At 36.1% G+C, this 24,646-nt stretch overlaps 1 protein-coding gene across 8 annotated transcripts in view; it reads left to right on the top strand.

Annotated features, from left to right (window-relative positions):
- LOC150094422 (tyrosine-protein phosphatase Lar-like) overlaps positions 1-24,646 on the top strand; it is a 1,380,317-nt gene that overhangs the window by 776,710 nt on the left and 578,961 nt on the right. For all 8 annotated transcript variants that reach the window (XM_090412197.1, XM_090412199.1, XM_090412204.1 and 5 more), the window contains one exon: positions 20,855-21,127. In XM_090412197.1, the coding sequence (XP_090268323.1) occupies positions 20,855-21,127 (273 nt within the window). The remainder of the gene's footprint in view (positions 1-20,854; positions 21,128-24,646) is intronic.

The raw sequence follows: 24,646 nt of genomic DNA, 5'->3' as shown, positions 1-24,646 counted from the left end.
TGCTATGCATTATGGGGAGGGTCACTACCCAGACCTGTTTTTACCCTTATTGAGCACTCATCAATGGGAACCAGACCCAGAGGTGATACTAAGGTTGAAGTAGTAGTAGTAGTAGTAGTAATATAATATTAGTATAGAATTAGTGTTTATAGTATAACCAAGTGGAAAAACTTCCAACAACTATCTCTAATCCGGAGTATTTTAATAATAAGTTGACACCTTTTGGCTATTCGTATATGAAAATATGACTTCTGTATTACTTCAACCTTAGTATCACTTCTGAGTCTGGCTCCCACTGATGAGACCTCAATAAAGGTCAAAACCACTCTAGGTAGTGACCCTTCCCATAATGAATAGCAATATATGCATGTCTGCAAGGATATGTGCTTTGCATTATGGGTAGTTAGGCAAGTGATGTGAAGTCATTAACTTTGATATTTGCTCCAGTCCTGAAAATACTTCAGGTGCAAACTTCGTTTGCTTACACTTGGATAAAGGATTAAACCAAGTATATAATTTTTTGGTATCTTTAAAGTATAATGAGGGATTATTCCAAAAGGAATGCCTCCAAGATCCCACTTTCCAAAAACTTTTAATTTTGTTTTGTCTGTATTAATCCATTGCTCTTGCTGATTTTTCCCAAAATACCAAAAAAACTGTATGTGGAATTGTTATCCATCAAAGTGCCTACTACATCATCGACATATACTTATATGTTATTCTCCTTCATAGTTGAAGGAACTGTTATTCCTCACACGGCATGTGTATTGTCGACTTCCTGTAAGAAAGACTAAAGAACCAGAGCAAAGGACAAAGAGGGCAAACTTGTTTGACTCCTTTTTGAATTGGTCTGACAGAACCCATTAACTAGGAGGCAAGTAGTTGAATTGGCATAATCTTCTTGGATAATGGATAGCAGATTTTTATCCACAAACCAGTTTTCTGGATGATGCCAGACATTATCAAATGTTTGAGTAAGGTGTACTGATAGCACTGCCATTGGCTTCTCTTTTTGGCATTAACTAAGCAGAGTAGATCATATAGCAGAAACAGAAACATTCCTGCTTTCAGTCTGCTATTGATAATGCAGAAAAATATTTTGTAGTCAGTATTAGATAAAGAAATAGGCCTCTAGCTGCTGATTAACCCTTTCTGCCTTAGTGATTCCAATTGGAATCACTAACTTTGTTGGCCTTCATAGCCCATATTACGTGGCGAATGATTCCAATTCTGAAATGATTCATTGAAAATGAATCATTGAAAAAAAATACAGTTTCATTTTCTGAAAAATGAAAATGTATTTTTCAGAAAAATACTTGATATCCTTGCTTTTTTAGGCCTAAAGACAAAATAAATAGAAAGAAAATTTTTTTTTCACTTGTAAAAAAAAATTCAGGTCTGAAAGGGTTAAGGTGTGATCTCTGTTAGGTATATGGAAGGAGGACGGTATGGCTTGCTTCAAATTGACTTTGTAGTTCTGACAAGAGAAAAGAATTAAACAGTATAACTAAAAGGGAAAGAATAAAATCCCAGTCCTTGAAGTAAAATTCTATCCCTAGACCATCAGGTTATAGGGATTTTCTTGTCTGGCATTCTTTATAGGCTGTGGTAACTTCAGATGTTGTAATGAGTCTGTCAAGCTTATCTTGGATATGAACAGGAAAGCCACTAATGTTCCAAGAGTTATAATTTCCCACTGTACTATTGTCTTCAAACAGATTTTTGTAGTGTTTTTGAAATGAGTCAAGGATGTTTTGAGTGGTGGACATGTCTTTACCACGAACACAGATTTGAGTGATAGTCATTTCTTTTGTGGAATTTATGAATTGTCTGTTGAAGAATGCAGCTGTAGAGCTATCTGCTAAGTGCTACTATATTTTTCTTTTCAAATTTCTTTCTTCTATTTGTTTCTGCCTTTCCACTTTTATCTCTATATTAATTTTTCTAATGATGTTGCTGTAATTTTTACCATTGAGTAGGTTTGCTGCATACCAGCTTCTCTCTTGATACAGGTCTTTCAACTGTTTTCTTTCTAGGAAAGCCTGTTCCTTTCTCCAATTCAATCCTATTCTGTTTTACCGCTCGTTTAAATTTTAAACACATATCCCACTTCCAGGTAACATTATTCAAATTTGAACGGAGGATCGGGAATTTAGTTGAAAAGATCAAAGATTAGAGATAGACGTGGAAAGTTTTTTCACATGGTTATATTAAAAATTAAATATGCGAAGAAATTATATCTTGATTACATCCTTGATCCAAGTTTAAGTAAACAAATTTGAATGTGAAGCATCTTCAGGAATGGGCTACTTGTATATATAGCGGTTCCACTGATGAGACTTCAATTAAGGTCGAAACTGGTCTGGATAGCATCCCTTCCCATAATGCATAGCATTATACATGTCCTTAAGGATATGTACATTGTACTTATGTGATACATATCCTATACATATCATACATGACACATAAGTACAATGTACATATGTGATACATATGTACATTGTATTTATGTGGCAATTGATGTGAAGTCATTAGTCTCTATATACAAGTAGCCCATTCGCGAAGTTATTTCACATGCAATACTTTGGATGAAACCAAGAATGTAATTCCTTCGCAACTTTAATTTATAGTAAAACCAAGAGAAAAAACTTTCAACATTAATTATCATCATCATCATCAAATTCCTGCCATGTACCCTCAAGGGTGTACAGGATATGATGGTACTACATGAAAAAAATTACATCATTATTAATTTGCAATCTACAATTTTCCTCCAAATCAGTCTGTTACTTGTCAAGACTCCAACATTATCAGATCTTATATTTCTATCATCTAAGGCACTTTGTACCGTATCAATCCACCTATATCTTGGTCTTCCTCAGGGTTGTTTTGCTGCCAACCTGGCAGAGAACACTTGTTTTGCTAATCTTTCCTCGCCCATTCTGTTTAGGTGACCATACCACCTGAGATTAGCTCTGCTAAAGCATTCCTGGATGCTGACAATGTCAAGTTCTTTCCTAATATCCTCGTTTTTAATATGATATCGCCATTGATGCCATCTGTTCACGCCTCTAATCTTTCTTAGGACTCTCATATCTGCGGTCTCTAGTCTTTGGTCAAGTGTTTTACTTCTGACCCAGCTCTCAGATCCATAAGTTAAAACTGGTTTGAAAACAGCTTTGTATACAGCTAATTTAGTGTTCCGACTAATTTCTCTCTTATTCCATATGAATTTATTCAGTTGAATTCCCACCATACCAGCTTTGCTGATTCTGTTGTCTATTTCTATATTTAATTTACCATCTTCAGTAAAAATCGTGCCTAAATAGCTGAAATGTTTTACTTGTTCCACAGGTTCTCCATTCACAACACAGTTGACATTTTCAATGATTCTGCCTATTTTCATTGTCTTTGTCTTTTTATTGCTGACTTTCATACCATATCTATTACAACAGCTATTCAATTTAGTCAAAGAATCTTGCAGACTTGTAGCGGATTTATTTAGAAGTATAATATCATCCGCATAAAGCAAGGAGCTGACATTAACATCTCCAATTTTGATATCATGTTTATTACCACTTTCCTTCATAATGTGATCCATATAGATAATGAATAACAGAGGGGATAATGTACATCCTTTTCTCACACCACATTTAACATTAAACCATCTTCCTGTACTTCCTTCAATTCTAACTGCCGACTTACAACCCAAATACAGACTAAGTATTGCTTGATATAATGCCCCGTTGACACCATATAACTGCAGCATATCGAATAGCTTCTCTCTTGGCACCTTGTCATATGCCTTTTCCAAATCGACAAAACTTAAATACAGATCTTTGTTATATTCCCATGCTTTCTCGACTATTTGTCGTAAAGTGCAGATCTGATCCTGACAGCCTCTATTTGGCCTGAATCCAGCTTGTTCTTCACCAAGCTTTTCTTCCACAATTCTTCTCAACCGTTTCTCAAGTATACTTGCATAGATCTTGCCAGGAACACTCAGTTGGGAAATACCTCTGTAATTCTCACATGCAGTTTTATTTCCATTTTTATATATGGGTACAGGCTTTCTGAACTATGCAGTGCAGCCACTGTAAGACTCTTATACCACGATATTTCAGCATTTCTGTTTGAATATCATCTACTCCAGCTGCCTTTCCACATTTCAAGCCTTTGATGGCTTTTTTCTACTTCAAGTATGGATATGTATTCCTGCCTGCATGCCTGGTCAGTGTTTTTTACCACTGTGCAGTCGTCACTGCTTGTTTCATTTAGCAGTTTTTCAAAGTAATTACTCCATACTTCAAGGATATCTTTTTCTCCCATTTTCATGTCACCTTTATCATCTCTAACTCCTTTTACAGCACTCTTTCCATCATTCCTAAGCTTCTTCAACAGCCCCCAGAATATTTTGCCACCTTTTTGATATTTATTTTCTATATTCTTGCCGAAGTCCACCCATGACTTTTGTTTAGCTAGTTTTACACAGTATTTAGCATTCTTGCATTTGTCTCTGTATTCTCTAAGAGCACAAGCTGACTTATTTGACAGGAACTTTTGATATGCTTTCTTCTTTTCCTTCACTGCCTCTTTAACTTCCTCTGTCCACCAGGGAGTTCTGATTTTTTTATCCTTAGAGACAACCTTGCCACATGCCTCTCTGGCAGAATCAATGTTTTCTTCAGAGTTTGCCACTGAATCTCCAAGGTTTGATTCCAGTTCTCAAACTCTTTCATTTTTTCTTCAATAATCTTTGTGTATTTTAGTCTACAGTTCACATCTGAGAGCTGATCAACTTTTATTCGCTTTAAAACTTTCTTACATGATATTCTTTTCAATATGAAATTCAATTTTATCCTGCTCAAGACTAAATAGTGATCACTTCCAATTTCAAATCCTCTGTACACTCTGTTGTCCTGCACCAGGGAGAAAACATCACTATCAACAATAACATAGTTAATGAGACTTTTCTTATTCCTAGCCTCTTCTCTCCATGTGAATTTGTGCACATTTTTATGTTGGAACATGGTGTTAGTGATAAGCAGTCCATGTCTTGAGCAGAAATCCAACAGATATTTGCCATTATTATTAACTTTGCTCTTTTCTCCAAATTTTCCCAAAATATTTTTGTATGTCTCACAATCATTCCTACTCTGCTATTTAGATCCCCAACAAGGACCAACCTTTCATTTTTCATTGTGTCAGTTGCTTTTTCTAAAGCCTCAAAAAATTCCTCCACTTCTTAGTAGAACCTTCTGTGGGACCATAGGTACAAATAAGTCTCATTGTCCAGTTCCCCATTCTCATATTTGCCCACATTACTCTACTTGAGACTGACTGCCATTCAAGAAGATTAGCCTCTTTTTTGTGTTGAATACTATGGCTACTCCTTCTTTTCTTTGATTGCCATTGCCTGAATGTAATATTTTGTATTTATTGCTCAGAAAGATCTCACCAATTTTAGTCTTTTTTGTTTCAGTCACCCCTATTATGTCGATCTGGTACTTATCTAATTCCTCAGCTAGCTCCATTTCTTTGCCATTCAGGCTTCTTACGTTGATAGTACCGATCTTTAACTCTGGTGATGTTGAGTTGGGGTTTGTTTTCAGATTTGTTCCAGTAGCTGACTTTTCACTGTTCACCCTGGTTCCCTGGCGAAAACAACGGGGGCCTTGTTTAACCGGGCGACGCCCCAGCCGGCATGAAATTTTGTCATGTTGTACCATTATTTTTTATTGTGGTTTAACCAATAAGAATACAATTTGGTCAGCTAAATCCCAAATTGCCAGCCCATCCTCGTTCGTTCAGTATCCAAGTAGATACCCAACAGGGTGCACCACGAGAAGGTGAGGATTGGACATTAGGTCAGAAGCCCTGGTCAGTTCTCCGTATTCCTTTAAAGGCTATGTGGAGGTCTCCTCTCAGTTATACAGCTTTGACCCTTAAGTACCTCACATTAATTATCCTTATGGTTAAAGTAGGGGTAAAAGTGTTATTGAATAAATTGCTGCAGTGATAACAAGAAAAATGTATGACAATAGGCAGGAACACGAGAACTGTGTTCTATTTATGAAGTTTTTTGTGTCGATGGTAAATTGAATATGAAAATAAATAACAGAATAAGCAGTCTGGTAGGGTGATGAGTTAGTTTATAAATTTATGTGGAATAAGAAAAATTTAGCTGAAACACTCACAGTATATAATGCATGTTTAAATTGATTAACCTATGGATCTGAAATTGAAGATAGAAAATTACAGATGTGAAACTCCTGAGGAAAATTAGGGAAATGAATGAATCATAAATCGAAGAATCGTATTAAAAATGAAGATTTTAGAAAAGAATTTGATGCCGTTGGCATTTAAGGATGTGTTGAGTAGAGCCATTTTAAGTTGTTATGGTCACTTAAACAGAATGGGAGAGAAAAGTCTAGCCAAGCAGGTTCTTGATATCAGAATGACAAGATCTAGAGTAGCACTAAGGTTGATTGATGCAGTATCTTAGAAGACTGAAATGTCATTTCTGATAATATTATTGGAAACCTGACAAATACTACACTAATTTTTTAGAAAATTGTTGATACTAAATTAATAATAATGTACACTTATGAGATACATACATATTAACATACTTATTCATATTAACACCTGATATTTGAATTGGGAATTCATGGTGATTTCTTTGCTTACAATTCATCGCAAGAAAATTCCACGCTGGGAAATCCATTAGCTGTTTGGATAATGACGTGGACAAAAGAGAATAAGTCAGGGAAATGAAAATTTCCTTGATAGTAAGGGTGTGATATTATAGTAGTTGAAGGAATCTGTAAGAGCATTCAATATTTGTGCAGCTGGTGACCATATCTGCAGAACTGAACGCATGCAAAATTCCTAATGGGTGGAAGGAAAGATACTTTCATTATACAGTGGTGTGACTTAGCACATATATAGTTAATTAACAAACAAATCAACATTTTTGGTGTGGTCATAAAAGTATTGTTTAGGTATTAGTGATCAAGAGGTTGGTTACTAGTTGTATCTAAAGCGGCCTAGACAGCACTAGGATTCTCTATAGAGGAGAGCATAGTTTAAAAAAGGTTCATCTTGCTTTAACAATTTGCTTATTCTCTCTATCAGAGTTAGAAATCAATATACTATACTTCCTTACAATTATATGAGGAGCCAAAGGCTTCGATTCGGCGACATGAACTTATTTAAGTTAAGGGATATTACATCCCATATTGTTTCTTAGCCGAATAAGAAACTATATAAAGTTCGATGATTCCAAGTGTAAATGTTGGATTCTGATTATGTAGAGATTAAAGTAATTATTATTTGCTTCAGAATCCAACATGACCTTCCATCACAAAGGCTAGACTTGTAAATATTATTTAATGTAAACAACTTATTTTACAATTTAATATTCATATAACTACCTTTAATTTTATCTAATATTTAATTATTTAATCAAAGATATATGTATTAATAGTGATAAGACTGTATTAAATATTATTAAGCCATTTTAATTATTACTATGTTAATATTATAAGAACTTGTATTTGATAATTTAGCTGCGCATTATTTGAAATGTAAATATTCCTTATTTATTCCTATTTGTAGAAGTTTAGCGTTATGCAATACCTCAATTTTATTATATTTTGTTTGGTTGTCATGGAAACGTATGTAAGTGAACGAGCACATTTTTGGAACAGAACGTGGAGAGAAAGCTGAAAGTTTACTAAAAAGGAATTAGTTAAAGAGATCACGAGAAGAATTTAGGCGGGAAAAACTGTTATAAAAAGCGAGGAACGCTGGAAAAGAAAAAGCATTAGAGATTTATTAGAGAGGGATTGGCATTAGGTTGGAATCGGAGCATTTGGCATTCGAAAATCACAGTGCGATAATAGCGAGTCGGCAAGTCACTCAAGCAGCTAAATAAAGTCTACTAGTCGAGAAGCGGTTAGCTTATAAGTTTCGGAATAACAAATAAAGCTACGGAAGATAGCTAAGTGATTACGAATAGACTAGCGATTACATGAGTTGAGATTTAATTTCAGGGCCGATCTGTCAAGGACACACAGAATCTTGAAATAAAGCACGGAGTTATTAGAATAGTAGAGGCTGTAAAAATTGAAGTTTACCGTTAGCTGTGCTTTGAATTATAGTGCCTAAAGAATTAATCGAATGCCGGAGGAATGAACAACTGTGCATATAAAACCTAAAGTTAAGGAATTATTGTGTATTGCCTTATTTCATGAGTGATCAGTAGTACTTTATGCAACAATGTTTGTTTATGTGTATTGTGACGGATGATTAATTCAGTTATTTATTAGAAGAATTTATTTAATGAGTGCCGTTTACTGTTTAAAGTGTTTACAGTTGTAAAAGGTGTAAATGTATAAGTAGATGAAGATAGAAGATTATCGGTAAGATTATTCCAACCATTAATACGCGTGGATTAATATTCCTATACAGAGAAATGTGTAAGTTTCATCCTAAAATTTCCCTATACTAACAGTAACTATTTCGGAAATTAGCTGAAGTGTAAATTTAAAGGTGTTTGCTTGTAAAGTGGTGTTACTGTGATTTTATTGTATTTAGAACTTAAAGAACTGTGAGAAGACTGTATTACAGATAACAGAATTACCATTGTCTGAATTTGCATGACTTTATTATCAGAAAGGCTGAAGTGTTTATAATAACTTATTTAGTATTTTGATCTTAAGTGTATAATTTGTGATTTTAAAATTAAATGTTTGTTTTTGTTTATCTAAAGTTGTATTTTGCCTGAATCTCTTTTACTGCACCATTCATAAAATATTCGAACCAATGCGGGTAAATTAAGTAAGTCAAATATACTCAGCCAGTATATATTTTAAGGAGAGATAGTTGAAGGTTGATTTTTCTTCAATTCTTGAACTAATTCAGATATAGAGTGGTGCAGTCTATAAATATAAATTTTCTCTATATTTGTATTAGAAATCAACTTACAACTTATCAATTGTTTAAGAACATCATAGTGATTAACATGTCGGATCCAAGGTAAAGATTTAGAAGTAGGATCCAACATAAGCAAATACCTGGATAGTGCAACACCTCACCCATTTGGTAGTGCAAACTGAGGCAACTCATAGTAAGGGTGGAGCAAGCTCTGATCACTATTCTTGGTATTTACCCATAATGTGAACTTAACTGCTAGGAGCTGTATTACTGTTCAACATTATGAGAGAAGGTCACTACCCAGACCGGTTTCAACCTTTATTGAGGTCTCATCAGTGAGTAGGTAGACCTAGTTAATACCAAGTTTGTAGTGAACAGAACTTACATCCCTTCTATGAGAACTGCCAAGAAGGTGTCCTAATTAGGATTAATCACTACCCAGACCTAATTAGAATTAGGTCTGGGTAGTGACCTTCTCTCATAATGTTGAACAGTAATACAGCTCCTAGGAGCTAAGTTCACATTATGGGTAAATACCAAGAATAGTGATCGGAACTTGCTCCACCCTTACTATGAGTTGCCTCGGTTTACACTACCAAATGGGTCAGGTGTTGCACTATCCACATATTTGCTTATGCTTGGAATCGCTGAACTTTATATAGTTTTGATGTTCGGCATGAAACTATTTGAGTTTCTTATTCAGCTAAGAAACAATATGGGATGTAATATCCCTTAACTTAAATAAGTTCATGTCGCCGAATTGAAGCCTTTGGCTCCTTATATAATTGAAATTTATTAGGACACCTTCTTGGCAATTCTCATAGAAGGGATGTAAGTTCTGTTCGCTACAAACTTGGTATTAACTAGGTCTACCTACTCACTGATGAGACCCCAGTGAGGGTGGAAACTGGTGCGGGGCAGATCTGGCTTTGAGAGGCTCCACTTGGAGGTAGGTTTTTGCCTGTCTCTGAGTGGGGCCACTGCTGAGATTATGGCTGTGCTTGGTGGTGGGGTGAGCCTGCCACTGGATAGAGCCAATGCTGAGAAGTTCTTCTCAGTGACGGGTTGAGTCTGTCATCAAGTGGAACAACGCTGAGTTGGGCGATCTTTCAGGATCGTCTTATTTTTAGAGCCTGCTTCACCTATACATAAGGTTGAAACCGGTCTGGGTAGTGACTTTCTCTCATAATGTAGAACAGTAATACAGCTCCTAGAAGCTAAGTTCACATTATGGGTAAATACCAAGAATAGTGATCGGAGCTTGCTCCACCCTTACTATGAGTTGCCTCAGTTTGCACTACCAAATGGGTCAGGTGTTGCACTATCCAGGTATTTGCTTACGCGTGGAATCGCCAAACTTTATATAGTTTCTATATTTGGCATGAAACTCTTTGAGTTTCTTATTCGGCTAAGAAACAATATGGGATGTAATATCCCTTAACTTAAATATACTTCCTTATTTTTTGAAAGCATTTGACAAGGTTCCACATGCGAAGTTGCTATTCCTCTGAGACTGTATGAAATGGCATGAAATTGTACTTTTGACATAGAGAGAGTGGCTGAATGATAAGTATTATTAAGGTAAATTAAATATGCAAAGAAAAATATATATTCTTGTGTAATCCTTTCTCCTCCCCAAGTGTAACCAAAGTTAGCATGTGATGTGTGTTCATGACTAGGCTACTTATATATAGAGGCTGATAAATTCACATCAGTTTCCTTAGTATCCCATAATGCAAAACACACATGCTGTTTATGGGAAGGATCACTGGTCCATTTTGACCTTTATTGAAGTTTCATTTATAGATCTGATTATGTTAACAAACGATAATCAGTATCAATTCATTGTTACGAGGTGTATGATTATGCATTTTGAATGGAGAACATTACTTGCAGAGTATTATTATTATACAGGTATCTCCATGGGGTCAGAAGATCCATCATGTGAGATCCATTTATTCATACACAAGCCATCATTCACAAAGTTCCTGTCATATTTAAACTCATTCATTGATGAAACACCCACAACCACCTCTGGCCACCTGTTCATGACCCTCCAAGCAAAAAACCTAGTCCTAACACCCTTGCTGATGACACTCTTATACAACTTCCACTGGTGATCTCTTGTTCTCTCCCTTCTTGTTATGTGCTGATAAAAAATCTTTCATAACCTAAATGTTTCTATCATGTCTCTTCTTTTTCATTTATCAGCTAAGTTTTGAAGCCTACAGTCTGTCACTCTATTCTCATAGGGAGCATTCCATAAATTTTCCACAGTTTTTGTCACTCACCTCTGGATCCTCTCTACAACTGTATCACCATTCAGTCTGAAAGTCTAGATTTGTGCATAGTAGTCGAGATGTGGCCTTATTATTTCCTTATATAGAGGAACAATAAATTATCTATCCCTGCTTGTTAGTGGGTTCTTCGATAACCATGTCATCATACCCAAGTCCCTGGCCTCATCAATTTCCTGCAGTTCATTAATATAGTACACAGCTTCTAAACTCTTCCCAGAGTACATTACCTTATACTTGACCACATTAAACTGGCAGCCATTAACTTTGCCCATACTGCTAATCTGTTTAAGTCTTCCTGTAGGATCTCTATGGGAAGACTTAAATTGCTCTTCCCAGTTTAGCACTGTCCAAATCATTTCCTAAATCATTGATATACAAATTATACAACAGGACAAATACTGAGCTGTGTGATACACCATTGCGGTGTGCCCACTGTTGAGAGAACTACAGATGGCAAAGTGCCAAGAAGAGTCGATTCATTTTGAAAGGGAGAAAGGAAGAAGAGATGTACAAATATGTCACCGACATGTGAAATCACATGCTTTCTTGTCTGTCATTGTACTGATTTTCCTGATTTTCCCACTTTTAAAACTAGAATGTTCTTAAAAGAAAAGCTAATTTTTTGACGTGTAATAATAAACAAAGTCATCCCACAAGATGGATTGAATAACCCTATTATTGGAATGGATTTGCCTCCTTCTGCCATGTGCTAAAGTGTTGAGAGTTCTCTCATCTGTAGTTGAACAGTTGTCACATGCCTTCTCCTGGACTCAGTTCCTTCACCACTCTTTGATATTTGTCCATCAGCCACCCTCTAATCTAAATTACTAGATTTATACCCATCCCAATTTGTTTCAATTTATGCAATAGAATTCTATGTCGAGTCTTGTCCATTGCTTTTGCAAAGTCTAGCAATATCACTGAGTAGCCATTTCCCTTATCCATCTTGTCACTAATTATAAAAAGTAAGCAAATTATTAAGGCAAGACCTATCTTTCACAAAACCATGTCATCCTTTACAGAGAGTATCATATTCCTGTTCACCCAGTCCCGAATCCAATACCTTATCCAACACTCCTGAGATGTGGCCTATAATTTGCTGCTACTGTCTTGCAGCCTCCTTTATGCAATTTTGTCCTCTGTTTTGCCCTCTTTCTACTTCAGTAGAATCTTCCTGCTATCAAGGCTTAAATTATGCAGCTTAGTCAGAGGAGCTGATAATTCCCTTGCATATTCTCTTAACACACAGCCTGATACGCCATCTAATCTTATAGCTGTGTTCATATTCAAGTTCTGCAATATTTTATGCACCTCCATTTCTTAAACCTCTATTCAGTGTCACATCTGGCATTTCAGTGTCACCACCTAGATGGCACATCCCTGCAAAATGCTCACTAAGTAATTCACCTATTTGGTGTAGTTCTGTTATCTCTTCCCCCCACCACCACCATTAGCACTTTTTAAATCATCCTTCTGTAGTCATTTCTCCTTTTACTTGCCACATAGCAAATAACTTGTTAAAGTTGTTCTTGGCCTTCTCAGCTAGTTTTGTTTTCTCTCATAATTAGCTTTGGTCTTCCTTGCCATACCAGGTGGCTTATACTGCTTATGGACATGCTGATCACCTTTTTCTTTACAATCCCTCTACAACCTTTTCTTTGGTTGCAGTTCCTACTTAATGAAGCGATTCATCCACTCACTCCTACCTAATTTATCCATCTGACTCTAAGTATACATTCAGATACTGCTTTCTTCAAAAACATCCCTTGATCATCATCTCTCCTCTCCAAATTCAAATTCTTTCAGCAGAGCTGAAAGCAGTCTCTTCAGCTTTTCTAATCACCTGTTTTGTAATTTCACACGTATCCCTTCTTAATAGAAACTTCTGCATGTCTGGCAATCCACAGGGCAAGATTTACACGATCACTTTGTGCATATGGAGGCAGTATAGTTAGATTGGTTAGTGTTAAGTTCTCTGATGCAGTGATCAGATCCAGCACTCTTAAATATTGTGTACAGTCCATTACATGTTGCCTCAGGTAATTATCTCTCAGCAGCTGTATAAATTCCGTTTCCTTCCATTCCTCCTCCCAATCTATATCCCCATAGTTGAAATCCCCCAAAATAATTACTCGACCTGAACTCGCCATGCTAATTTGTGAGTGCATGTTATCTACATTCTCCCATATACTCTCTGGATTATTCCCCATGTGGTGGCTGAGGAATAAGAAATCTCCACTGTAGCACATGCATGTCATACGAGACAACTAAAATGGGTACTCACTGCTTGGGGGGTACAGCTGGTCATAAATAGCCTGGTCCTCCAGGTTGGGCATGGGGCTGACCACCCCACCCTGGAAAAAACTTGTTACAAAATCTGAAGAAATAATTGCTGGATGGACTAAATAGTGACAAAATGGCAAATGTCTTAAGGATTTGAAAATTGGATCATGGAACATACTTTCTCTTTACTGATCTGGAGCTTTAAAAATGCTGCTGGAGCAATTGAATAAATACAGGATACTTGTTACGGCTATACAAGAAATGAGGTGGACAGAAGAGGGGATTATGGAAAAGAAAAATCATATTATTTTTATAGCTGCCAAAAGGAAGATCACATGTTTGGAACATTGTAAACAAGAAGATAAAACATCTTATCATGGACTTCAAAGCAAACTCACCTCGAATGTGTAAGTTACAAATTAAAGGACAGTTTTTTGACTACAGTTTTATCTGTGTACATGCTCCAACTGAAGAAAGAATGATGCTGAAAAAGAGTTTTATATTTTATGATGAATTAGATAAGATATATGGGGAATGTCCAAAGAGGGGGTGTAAAATTTATTATTGGTGATTTAAATGTCAAGATAGGCAAAGAGGATACACAGGCCAACCATTGGGAAATAGAGTTGCCATAATGAGACTAATGATAATGGGACTAGATTGATCAACTTTGCTTCTTCAAGAAATATGGTTATTGGTAGTACAATGTTTAATCATAAAGATATTCATAAAATGACCTAGAAGTCTCCATCAGGAGACTTCCAGGTCATTTGGCACCTTTAACCAAATTGATGATCTTTTAACCTCCCTACTGGCTGATTGGATGAAATAGTGAGACCAAATTGCACTTGTTATCCATGTTATTCAATAGGTGTTACACAATCTATCCAGATTTAGCTGGACGTCTATAAACTTTCTGGCCAGTTGGGGTGTTAATAGACGCAAGACACCTATCCAATTTGATGGATGTTAGAACCTACAGAGGAGCAAATATTGATTCTGATCACTATTTGATTATATCAAAGGTTAGAAGCAAGATCTCTAATGCAAGGAAGATATATGATTCCGTGCTAGAAAGTTTAATAAGGAAAGATTGAAGGAATTAGACGATAAAGCCAAATATGGTGAAAGAATCAGTGAAAACCTGCCTGGTCTAACCATTGGTGAGAGTGTTAATGAAGCTTGGGATGTTCTTAGGGATGTTATAGTGACAACAGTAGACATAGTATTAGGAAAAGTCAGTAGAGTTAGGTATAACCGTTGGTTTGATGCAGAATGTGAACGTGTGATTATATTAAAAAATGAGGCATATAGACAAATGCAGCAAAGGAACCACACTTGTAAAGCCTGTGGATAAATGTCATTTGGTTAGAAAAGAAGAAAAAGAAGAGTGCTTAAGAATAGAAAGAAGAAATACTATGAAGATGAACTTAAGAAATTGGAACATTTCAGAAGTATGATTGAAAGCAGATCTTTCTATCAAAAGTTAAATAGTGGTCAGAAAGATTTCCAGCCTAGAACAACATTATGTAGGGATAAGGAGGATATAATTTTGAGTGGGAATGAAATGATACCAGGAAGATTGGCAGAGCATTTCAATGAACTATTGAATTCAAATATATCTGGTCATTTAGATGATGCAGAAGAGAGCCAAGATGTTGAACCAGTATCAACAGATGCAGAAGTGGAAGCAGCTATTAAAAAAACTTAAGAACAATAAGGCCCCAGGAATGGATAGGATACAAGCAGAGTTAATTAAAAGTGCAGGTACGGAATACTTCAAGCAGCTGTGTCAACTTATCAACAAAATCTGGATTAATGAAACAATTCCGGATGAATGGAATCTGAGCATCATATGCCCCATCGATAAGAAAGGTGATGTAATGATATGTTCTAACTATAGAGGAATTAATTTGTCATGTACAACTTATAAAATTTTCTCTAACATTCTATTTAAGAGACTTTATCCCTGTGTAGAGAATGTTATTGCCGATTACAGTGTGGATTCATCAAGGAAGATCTACAAATGATCAGATTTTTAATATACACCAATTACTTGAAAAATGTAAAGAATTTGGAATTGAAACACGACACCTTTTCATAGAATTTAGAACCGCATATAATAGCATAGATAGATCTTATTTATTTATTGCAATGTGGAGGAACTATAGATTCCACAAAAACTTATTGCTTTAGTTAAAGCTACAATGAGAAATACTTGTTGTCTGATTCAATATATGTAAAAAATGGTGTTCGATAATGGGATGCCTTAGCTTGCTCACTGTTTAGCATCTCACTTGAAAAGGTTTTCAGAGATGCTGGCATTTATACAAGGGGAACTATTTTCTACAAGTCAGTACAAATTATGGCATATGTAGACGATATCGATATTATAGGAAGGACACGATAAGGAATGGAAGAAACTTTCATCAGTTTAGAAAAGGCAGCAAAGAAGATGAATTTGCAGATTAATCAAGAAAAAACAAAGTATATGCCGGTAACTGGAAAGATTTGTTGTAATAATCCTTCTCAAATCAAAATTGGTTCCTATAAATTTGAAATTGTACATAGTTTTATATACTTGGGATCAGAAGCTAATTGTAAAAATAATATCAGTACTGAGATTCAGAGACGTATTCTTTCTGCAAATAGATGCTTCTGTGGGCTTAGAAAATACCTAAAGTCACATTTGATCTCAAGAAAAACAAAGATAATGATGTACAAATTACGTGTAAGACCAGTGTTAACCTATGCCTCTGACAACTGGGTATTATCAATGGCAGATGAAAGATTGCTAGGTCTCTTTGAAAGAAGAGTTCTCAGATATATTTTGGAGCAGTACAAGAGAATGGTGTGTGGAGGAAAAAGATATAACCATGAACTTTACAGATTGTTTAATGAGCCAGACATTATTAAGTACCTAAAAATAAATAGATTAATTTGGGCTGGACACATTATATGCATGGATAGTAATAGAATAATTAAGATGTTTAATACTAAGCCAGAGGGAAAAAGAAAAATTGGAAGACCTAAATTAAGATGGGAAGATGGAGTGATGCAAGGTATTAAGGTTTTAGGAGTCAGAAATTGGAGGAGTTTGGTATTGAATAAGGAAGGCTGCCAGAAGTTTCTGAAGAAGGCCAGGGCCCATGTTGGATTGTCAAGCCAATGATGATGATCCCCTGGATTATAATAGCAGCCAATTACATATTAAATCCTGTTGGCCTCTATTTCACACTAGATAGCTTCAAATGAACTGCCTTCTGAATTTCTCTCTCCTCTGATGCATTTCTAGCAAAACCCCCACCCACATCTTCTTCTTCATTCTGTCTTCTCTGAAGACACTTGCATCCTATTTACATGACTATATTAGCCTTGGCAACCATGTCTCACTAATGCCTATAACTTTTGGTCAAGTTGTGCTAACCAGTGCCCAAAACTCTTTGACTTTATTTCAGATACTTCTGGCATTAGTATACATAAACTGCATTTACATATTATACATAAACTGAACAAACTGCAATACCTTCTTCATCCCACAACTTCTTACGTTACTTAGCCAATTAAAGTTAACCTGGGGTGCTACATTTTGCAACATGTGATCACTCTCCCATTTACTAATCTGTTGGTAGACTGAATCCATGTCCACTTGCATCCCCCCCCCCCCAAAAGTCTAGTGTCCCTGACTTTGTACATCCGAATCTCAGTGAACAACACTGTCTCAAGACTCGTGACACTAAATCCATGAAAGCCATCCTCCTTGTAGAAATCATTCCTTCCATCAAACTTGCTCCACAAACTTCACACCATTCCTCCTGCATAATCTGCACACTGACTCATTCACGATCATATCTCTCCATCTCAGCTTGCCTCTATCATATGTGGCAACACACAACTTTTACTTTCTCACTTTTAATTTTTGCATGTACTAGCATCTTTTTCATTTCTTCTTGATTACCACAATTCTCACCTGCTAAATCATTTGTATAATACTAGGAAAATTAAAGAAACAATAGAAAACAATAGTAATATGAAGATCCTAAGATGAACATTATCAGTTGGAACAAAGGAAATAGCTGCTGTAAGAGGAAAAAATGGTGAACTTATAAAAATAGAGATGCAATAATCAAAAGATGGAATTTTATACTGACTTCTATGAAGACAGGGATCAAGACATCCAAGAATCAACCATGGATAACTCGAGTGAGGAAGAATACGATGTCCCTGAGATCTTACAAGGTGAAGTGGAAATGGCACTGCAGGAAATGAAGAATGGAAAGGTCCCAGAAGAAGATGGAATTATGGTAGACTTCTTAAAATTGGGAGGAAGCCCTGTCATCAAACAGCTGACTAAACTCTTTAATAAATGCCTAAAACAGAGAAAAATTCCAAAAAATTGGAACAATTTACTTCTAATATTAATTTTTAAAAAGGGCAATAAGGAAGAAATTAAAAATTACAGACCTATAAGCCTACTCTCACCATATATAAAGTCTTCACAATTATTATAAATAATAGAATAAAGTTTAAACTTGGGGGAATACAATCCCGTGAACAAGTTGGATTTAGGAAGAATTACAGTACTTTGGACCATATTCACACATTAAGATAGCTCATTGAAAAATCAATTGAATACAGTAAACCCTTATAGACTGTTTGGCCTTTATAGACTATGAAAAAGCATTTAAAACATCTGCAACACTAAAAGCTCTTGAAACCAAGTGAACCAAGAAACCATATATTGAAACACTGAAACATATTAACAATAATATGCAATGCCAGGCCTGGTTTGCTGAGTGGTTAGCGTATCCTCTCTCCAGCCGAAAGGCTGCAGCTTCGAATCCCACCGTGGGCATGGATATTTGTGATTGTCTGTGAAAATACTAGTGGTGGTCGGCAGTAGATGGTGTTTGTGTAGATGATGAAAATAGTGGTGGAGACATAGAGTAGTGGAATAGTGTCCTCCATCGATGAGTCTATGGACTCCCTGGAGTTGTCATGTAATAATAATAATATAATAATGTAACTTCTGTAATTAAATTATATAAAAACAACGAAAAGTTTCCAGTACAAAAAGACATCCTGCAAGTTGATACTATATCTCCCAAACTATTTACAGCTGCATTAGAAGTCTTTAGAATCCTTGATTGGGAAACAAAAGGAATAAACATAAACGGAGAAAGGCTGCATCACCTGAAATTTGCAGATGTTGTTGTCCTAATAGCAGATAATCTTGAAGATCTGGAAGAAAGGCTAAATCAGCTAAATGAAGCCTCCAGAGTAATTGAATTAAAAATAGAGAAAAAATAAAAATAATGATGAATAAATACATAAATCAAAGAACAGTCGAAAAGTTGAAAACCATGAAATAGAACAAGTTACCTCATATGTATATTTGGCCAATTGTTATCCTTTGAGGATTGCCAAAGAAAAGAGATTGAATGAAGAATTCACCTTGGATGGATGGCTTATGGGAAAATGAGAGACATATTCAGAAGTGATATCCCTATGAGTCTTAAAAAGGAAAGCTTTCGACCAGTGCATGCTTCCTGTCCTAACATACAGAAGAGAAACATGGACTTTAAGCCCTAAACAAAAAGCTGAGAACAACACAATCGCATGGAGAGAAGTATGTTAAAAAATAACATTAAGAGATAGAAAGATAAATACCCTGGATAAGATCTCAAACAGGTGTCATGGATATTGTAAAATACATTAAACAGGCTAAGTGGAGATGGGCTGGCCATATTGCCTGATGCAATGATGGAAGATGGACTAGAAAAATAACAGAGTGGAGACCAATGGAATGAGCAAGAGAAAGAGGAAGACCGAGAAGAAGGTAGAGGGATGAACTGGAACAAGTTGCAGGAGTGAGATGGATAGGTGAGGCAGAAAACCCGAGTGATCTGGAAAACCATTGGGGGCAGACCTTTGTCCAGCAGTGGGCAGAACAAAAAGGTTGAAGAAGAAGAAGAACTCATTTGTACAAGCCAAAATAAACATATCTTTTGCCTTAACTCTTTTCATCCTTAGAGCATCACTGATATCCTTTGTCTTAGCTCCAGGAAAACACAGTTCATCACACTCTCCTCAATGACTCCTCATATCCATGAATCACCATACAAAATCTGATTCTTATTTTCACGCTTTCTCTCTTTCGTGCTCTGCTTTCACTCCCCTTTCTTTCACTTCTGTGTCATACCATCTGCCAGGTGTTTCTCCATCTAGTTGTATTATTCAATGAAGTTAGAAGTTTGGAGAGGCGGGGGGAATATATTGGACAGTTAATGATTATTGGTTACATTGCTATGGTGGTTACATCATTGCATTACGTAACTTAAAAGTTATAGATAACACTAACTTTTAAGAAAAGGAAAGATATTCTCCTACAGTATAAAGGAGAATATTGATAAGACCACATCTAAACTCCTGAAGGTTTGACTACTTGGGTTCTGCCAACACGATTGCCAATTGAAAAGTTCCAGCAGCAGATAACAGAATTAATAACTATCCTGTGGAATTGCACATGTGAGGACAGAATGAGGAAGTGGAACTTTCACAGTTTGAAGAATAGAAAGAGGAGAAGAAATATGATAGAAACATAAGTTGGTACGGAGGTACATCTTATGATTTGTAGATATACAGATCAACTGAATTCATCCTTGGAAGTTGGCTGTAGGTATGGGTTAGGAAGCATATGAGGTTATATGCCATGAGAAGAACTATTTGGTTCCTCATATGGAGAGCATGTGAAATGGACTAATGTTAGTTGTTGTGCCTTTTGGTTGGTGAATGTGCGCAAGAAGAAATATGATAGGTATTTAAATATGAGTGACTAAAGTGACTGCTCCCTTATTGAGTCTTTGGATTTCATATAGGCGCATTCACTGCAAAAATAATTATACTTATTTCAGTAGGCTGCGAGTTTGAATCCTAACGTGGATATGGATGTTTTGTGAATGTCTTGGTAGTGGACAGATTTCATTGGATAGTATGAGACTACCACTGTGGTTACTGGAGGCCTTAAGTTTCTTTTATAAGTTTTATATTTGGTCTCTGGAGCAGATTTTCATAGTATCTAATCCCTAGCCCACCCACCCACCCACTTACATACAGTTGGCTTATGGCTCTTTGTTGATGAGATTTGGATTAACATAAAAAAAATCGTACAAGTTGAACAATGTTTTGTGTATAGGAGTACTGTTAAAACAATAAATTAAGATAATGTACATGAGACTACTGTATTCTGGTAGTATCATTTATTATCTTTGCTGTCGTTATTATTGTTATCTTTTTGTTACTAAAGTGTTTTTTTTTTTTTGATCCTGTAGTTAGAAGAGTACCTCCATATTTCTCTATTCCTCCAGAAGAATTATATGAAGTTATGCCTGGAAGTTCTTTAAACATTACTTGTGTTGCTGTAGGATCACCCATGCCATATGTTAAATGGAGAAAAGGATTACTAGAATTAACACCAGAACATAATATTCCAATTGGTAAAAATGTCCTGAAGTTGGAAAATATAAGAGAATCTGCTAATTTTACATGTGTAGCTGCTTCAAAACTTGGTAACATTGAAACAGTAGCTCAAGTTACCGTTCAAGGTAAGGAAAATTCAGAATGCTTTTTTTTTCTGATGTCATATAATAAAGGATTAACATAAAAACAATCTGCAATAGCTGCAATAGTATAAAAAGTTTCAAAAGATTGTTATTGTTTTCAGCTCTAGAATTCAAAGCTTTCTGTTGCAGTGGTACTCAGCAGTGCACTTCAGCACATTGCTGAGCAGCATCATGCACATGATGTTAAAAAACTCTTCATGCCTCTTTGAATATAGTAGAGTAGTTTTTTGTTCCTTTTAAACTTCTGCTTAAATAATATCAGCATCATAATCCTTTCAAAAACATTTGTAATTGAATATATACTCTGTCAAGATTAAGAAGTGTTCATTTTATACATTAATCTTTTTTATTTTACTTAAGAAATTCTTCAGTAAATCATTAAATTTTTACTGTAATGAACTACTACCTACTGATAAAATAACAGAATCAATTTTGAACATAGAGTTTAGTTAGAAATCTACCATTAGCTATGTCTACATTCAACTAAAAAAGAAAAAAAAGGAGGAGGAGAGCTACAAACAGGACATCTCTGTTCAGGCAGCATAATGGTTGTAACCTACAAAACACCAAATTCAGCTATTGTATTAATGTTATAAATGTAAAATTCTTAATACAATTCACAACGATTCTTTTAGTTTTAAAATACCCTTTAATTCTTACTGTAGTAAAACACTTCAATGAATTCACTTATTGCAAGTCCCACATCATGATTGCTTCTTAAAAAAAATTGATAATAGTAAACCATTTAAGCTGATTGTTTATTTGCTAAAGGTTTGTTGTAGTGAGGATTAATTGAAATGCTTTTTCTAAAAGTTTTGTCAACATCACTAACCATGTTGTCATATGGGAGACCCCCCCCTCCATGTGGGTTGCCTATTAGTGGTGGAGCAGACCTCCCACTGATGTCTTTTTTATTATCCTTTATTCCAGACCTCCATCACCGAGATCCAACACCTTGCTGCCATGTTTGCTGTGCAGTGCAACCAGTGGACATCTGGAAATAGGGATCTAGTAGTCTTGCACTAATTTGGTATCTGCTTTAGCAAGAATGGCAGTACTAGATGACATTGGCCAGGCTCAGTTGGCTAGTGGGCTTGCTTTCAAGAATCAAGAGTGTTGCAGTAAGCCTCCTTCCTCACCAATGGTCTGGAGGACGGGGTATAGGATCTGGAATAGCTCTGGCATTCCATCCCTAAGCACAGTCATTGCTTGCTGAAGAGTGGGCATCCATTTGCAGCTCTGTGATGGGTAAGGAGCTTTAGCACCAAACTAAACTTCTTCTGAGAATGAATGAATGCTTCATTCATTCATTCATTCTCAAACTGCCTATTGTAGCATCTGCCATTTATGCCCAATGCAGCAGTAAAGACCATAAAAACAAAGATTGCAAGTGCAAAAACACCAAAATGTCCTGATTGTGAAGAGACCATCGAGCCTATTCCTGAGCATGCTAAAGGTGGCAGGATGAGAAGATTAAAAAAAAAAAAAAATACTTTGCTTACCAGGAGGCAAAGAAGCAGTATACCACAAAAGTAGCAGCAAGATTTGGCAAACCCTCATGTGCTGAGAAGTCAGTTGTAAAAAAAAAAAAAAAGTATCAATAGGTATCCAAATCTGTATGTTAATCCCACCTTCTCACAATTACAGTATCCCTGAACATCTCTTAGAGGTGTCTTTCTAAAACCCAAGCATCTAGTATCAGTTTTCTTTGATATGGAAAAGCATATGACACTGCTTGGATATTTGGAATACTGAAAGACCTACATAATTTTGGTGTCAGAGGGGAATCTCCTTCTTTTTTATCAAAAACTTCTTATCTAATCAAATCTTACCATATAACCAAGAGAGCATGTCCCACAACGTTCAGTTTTAAGTGTCATGCTTTTTTTTTTAGCAATCAAGGTCAACTCAATAACTGAACAACATCCTCCAACAGTAAGTATTTGTCTTCTGGTGGATGATCTCACCATGTATTATGAGGGTCACAGAAAAACAGCTCCAGCAAGCTATTGGCCTTCTCTCAAAATAGGTGCTTGCAAAGGAGTTTAGATTTTCACAGGCACTTTTGCTGCAGACATGGTCTTCATCCTGACCCAGAACTCCAACTAGGACACACATTAATCCCAGTAGCCACCAGAAGCCAAGTTCTTGGGACTCATATTTTACATCGCAATCACTCAGTTTCCTCCTCACACATATTAGTTAGAAAACAAGTGTGCCATAAAGCAATGAACATTCTACACACCGTGCCTTCTAATTTTTGGGGTGCTTGCAGATGTTCATTGCTTCATTTGTATAGAGCATTAATAAGATCAAAACTTTATTATGGGTCCAAAGTCTATGCTTATGCAAGAGAGAGTACTGTGTGATGGCCTGACCCTGTCCAGAGTGAACATAGAGCTAGATGAACCACCTTTGTCACTTTGACATCAACAGATGTCTCTGTTATATGTTACACCACTCCATTTAACCATTTTTTGGCCATGATGGGAGAATCTGTATAGCACTTGACAGACATCCATAAAACCGTTTGGTTTGCAGAACTTTGGTCTACATCCGGTTTCACCAATACAGCCACTCTGGTCTTGCTGGATACCTGCCATAGAATTCAGTGGAAGAAAGCCACGATAATACACCTTAGTAAATACAAATATGGCAGGCTTTTCATGGAATCAGCTTCAGCCCTAAGAAACAATCCAAACCTCAACAAATTTGGCTGCATGAGACTGCCTCAAATTTGGGAAACCTACATCAGAAGACCTTCAGCTCAATCGCCCAACAATACCAACATTGCCCACTAGGGGGCACCATCAGGACTTTAGGAGAAATAATAGCTTTCTGCTTTTTCCTCACTTACTGTTTGTTGTGTCTGCATGCACGTGTCTTGTTCTTAAGTTTCTTGAAAATGGCAACATGACATTGCCGAAATATTGAAGTATATTAAAATTTATTTTAATGTATATCATAGTTGACGTAATTTCCTTAAATTATTTAGTAAAAAATGCATAACCAACATCTAAGCCTTTCCACGAGAATCTCTATAGTGGTTCTCGGTAAGATCTGCAAAATACCCCTCTACAGCTACAATCACCTCTTGATTTGAAGAAAAACGCTGACCAGCGAGGAAGCGTTTTAGTTTTGTGAAGAGATAGAAGTCAGAGGGAGCTAAATCTGGGGAATAGGATGGATGTTCCAACAATTCATATTGCAGATCCTTTAATTTTCCCATTGCCCTTTTGTGGGCAAGTGCATTGTCCTGATGAAAGATGATGTTTTTCTTCTGCAAAGCGAGTCTTTTCTCATGAATTTTTTCATCTAGTCTGTTTAAAAGATTGGAATAATATTCCCCAGTTATTGTTTTACCCTTTTCAAGATAATTAATAAACAAAATGTCTTAAGCATCTCAAAACACTGATGCCATGACCTTTCCTGTTGATGGAACCAACTTTGTCTTCTTTGGCACCAAACAACCGGCTTCTGTCCACTGTTTTGACTGCTGTT

This window comes from Typopeltis vanoorti, chromosome 22 (assembly GCF_054136105.1).
Source record: "Typopeltis vanoorti isolate ZY-2024b chromosome 22, IOZ_Tvanoo_1.0, whole genome shotgun sequence".
In the NCBI taxonomy this organism is placed as follows: domain Eukaryota; kingdom Metazoa; phylum Arthropoda; class Arachnida; order Uropygi; family Thelyphonidae; genus Typopeltis; species Typopeltis vanoorti.
Note: the sequence above shows the minus strand (reverse complement) of the source record. Positions and strands in the feature narration are given on the sequence as shown.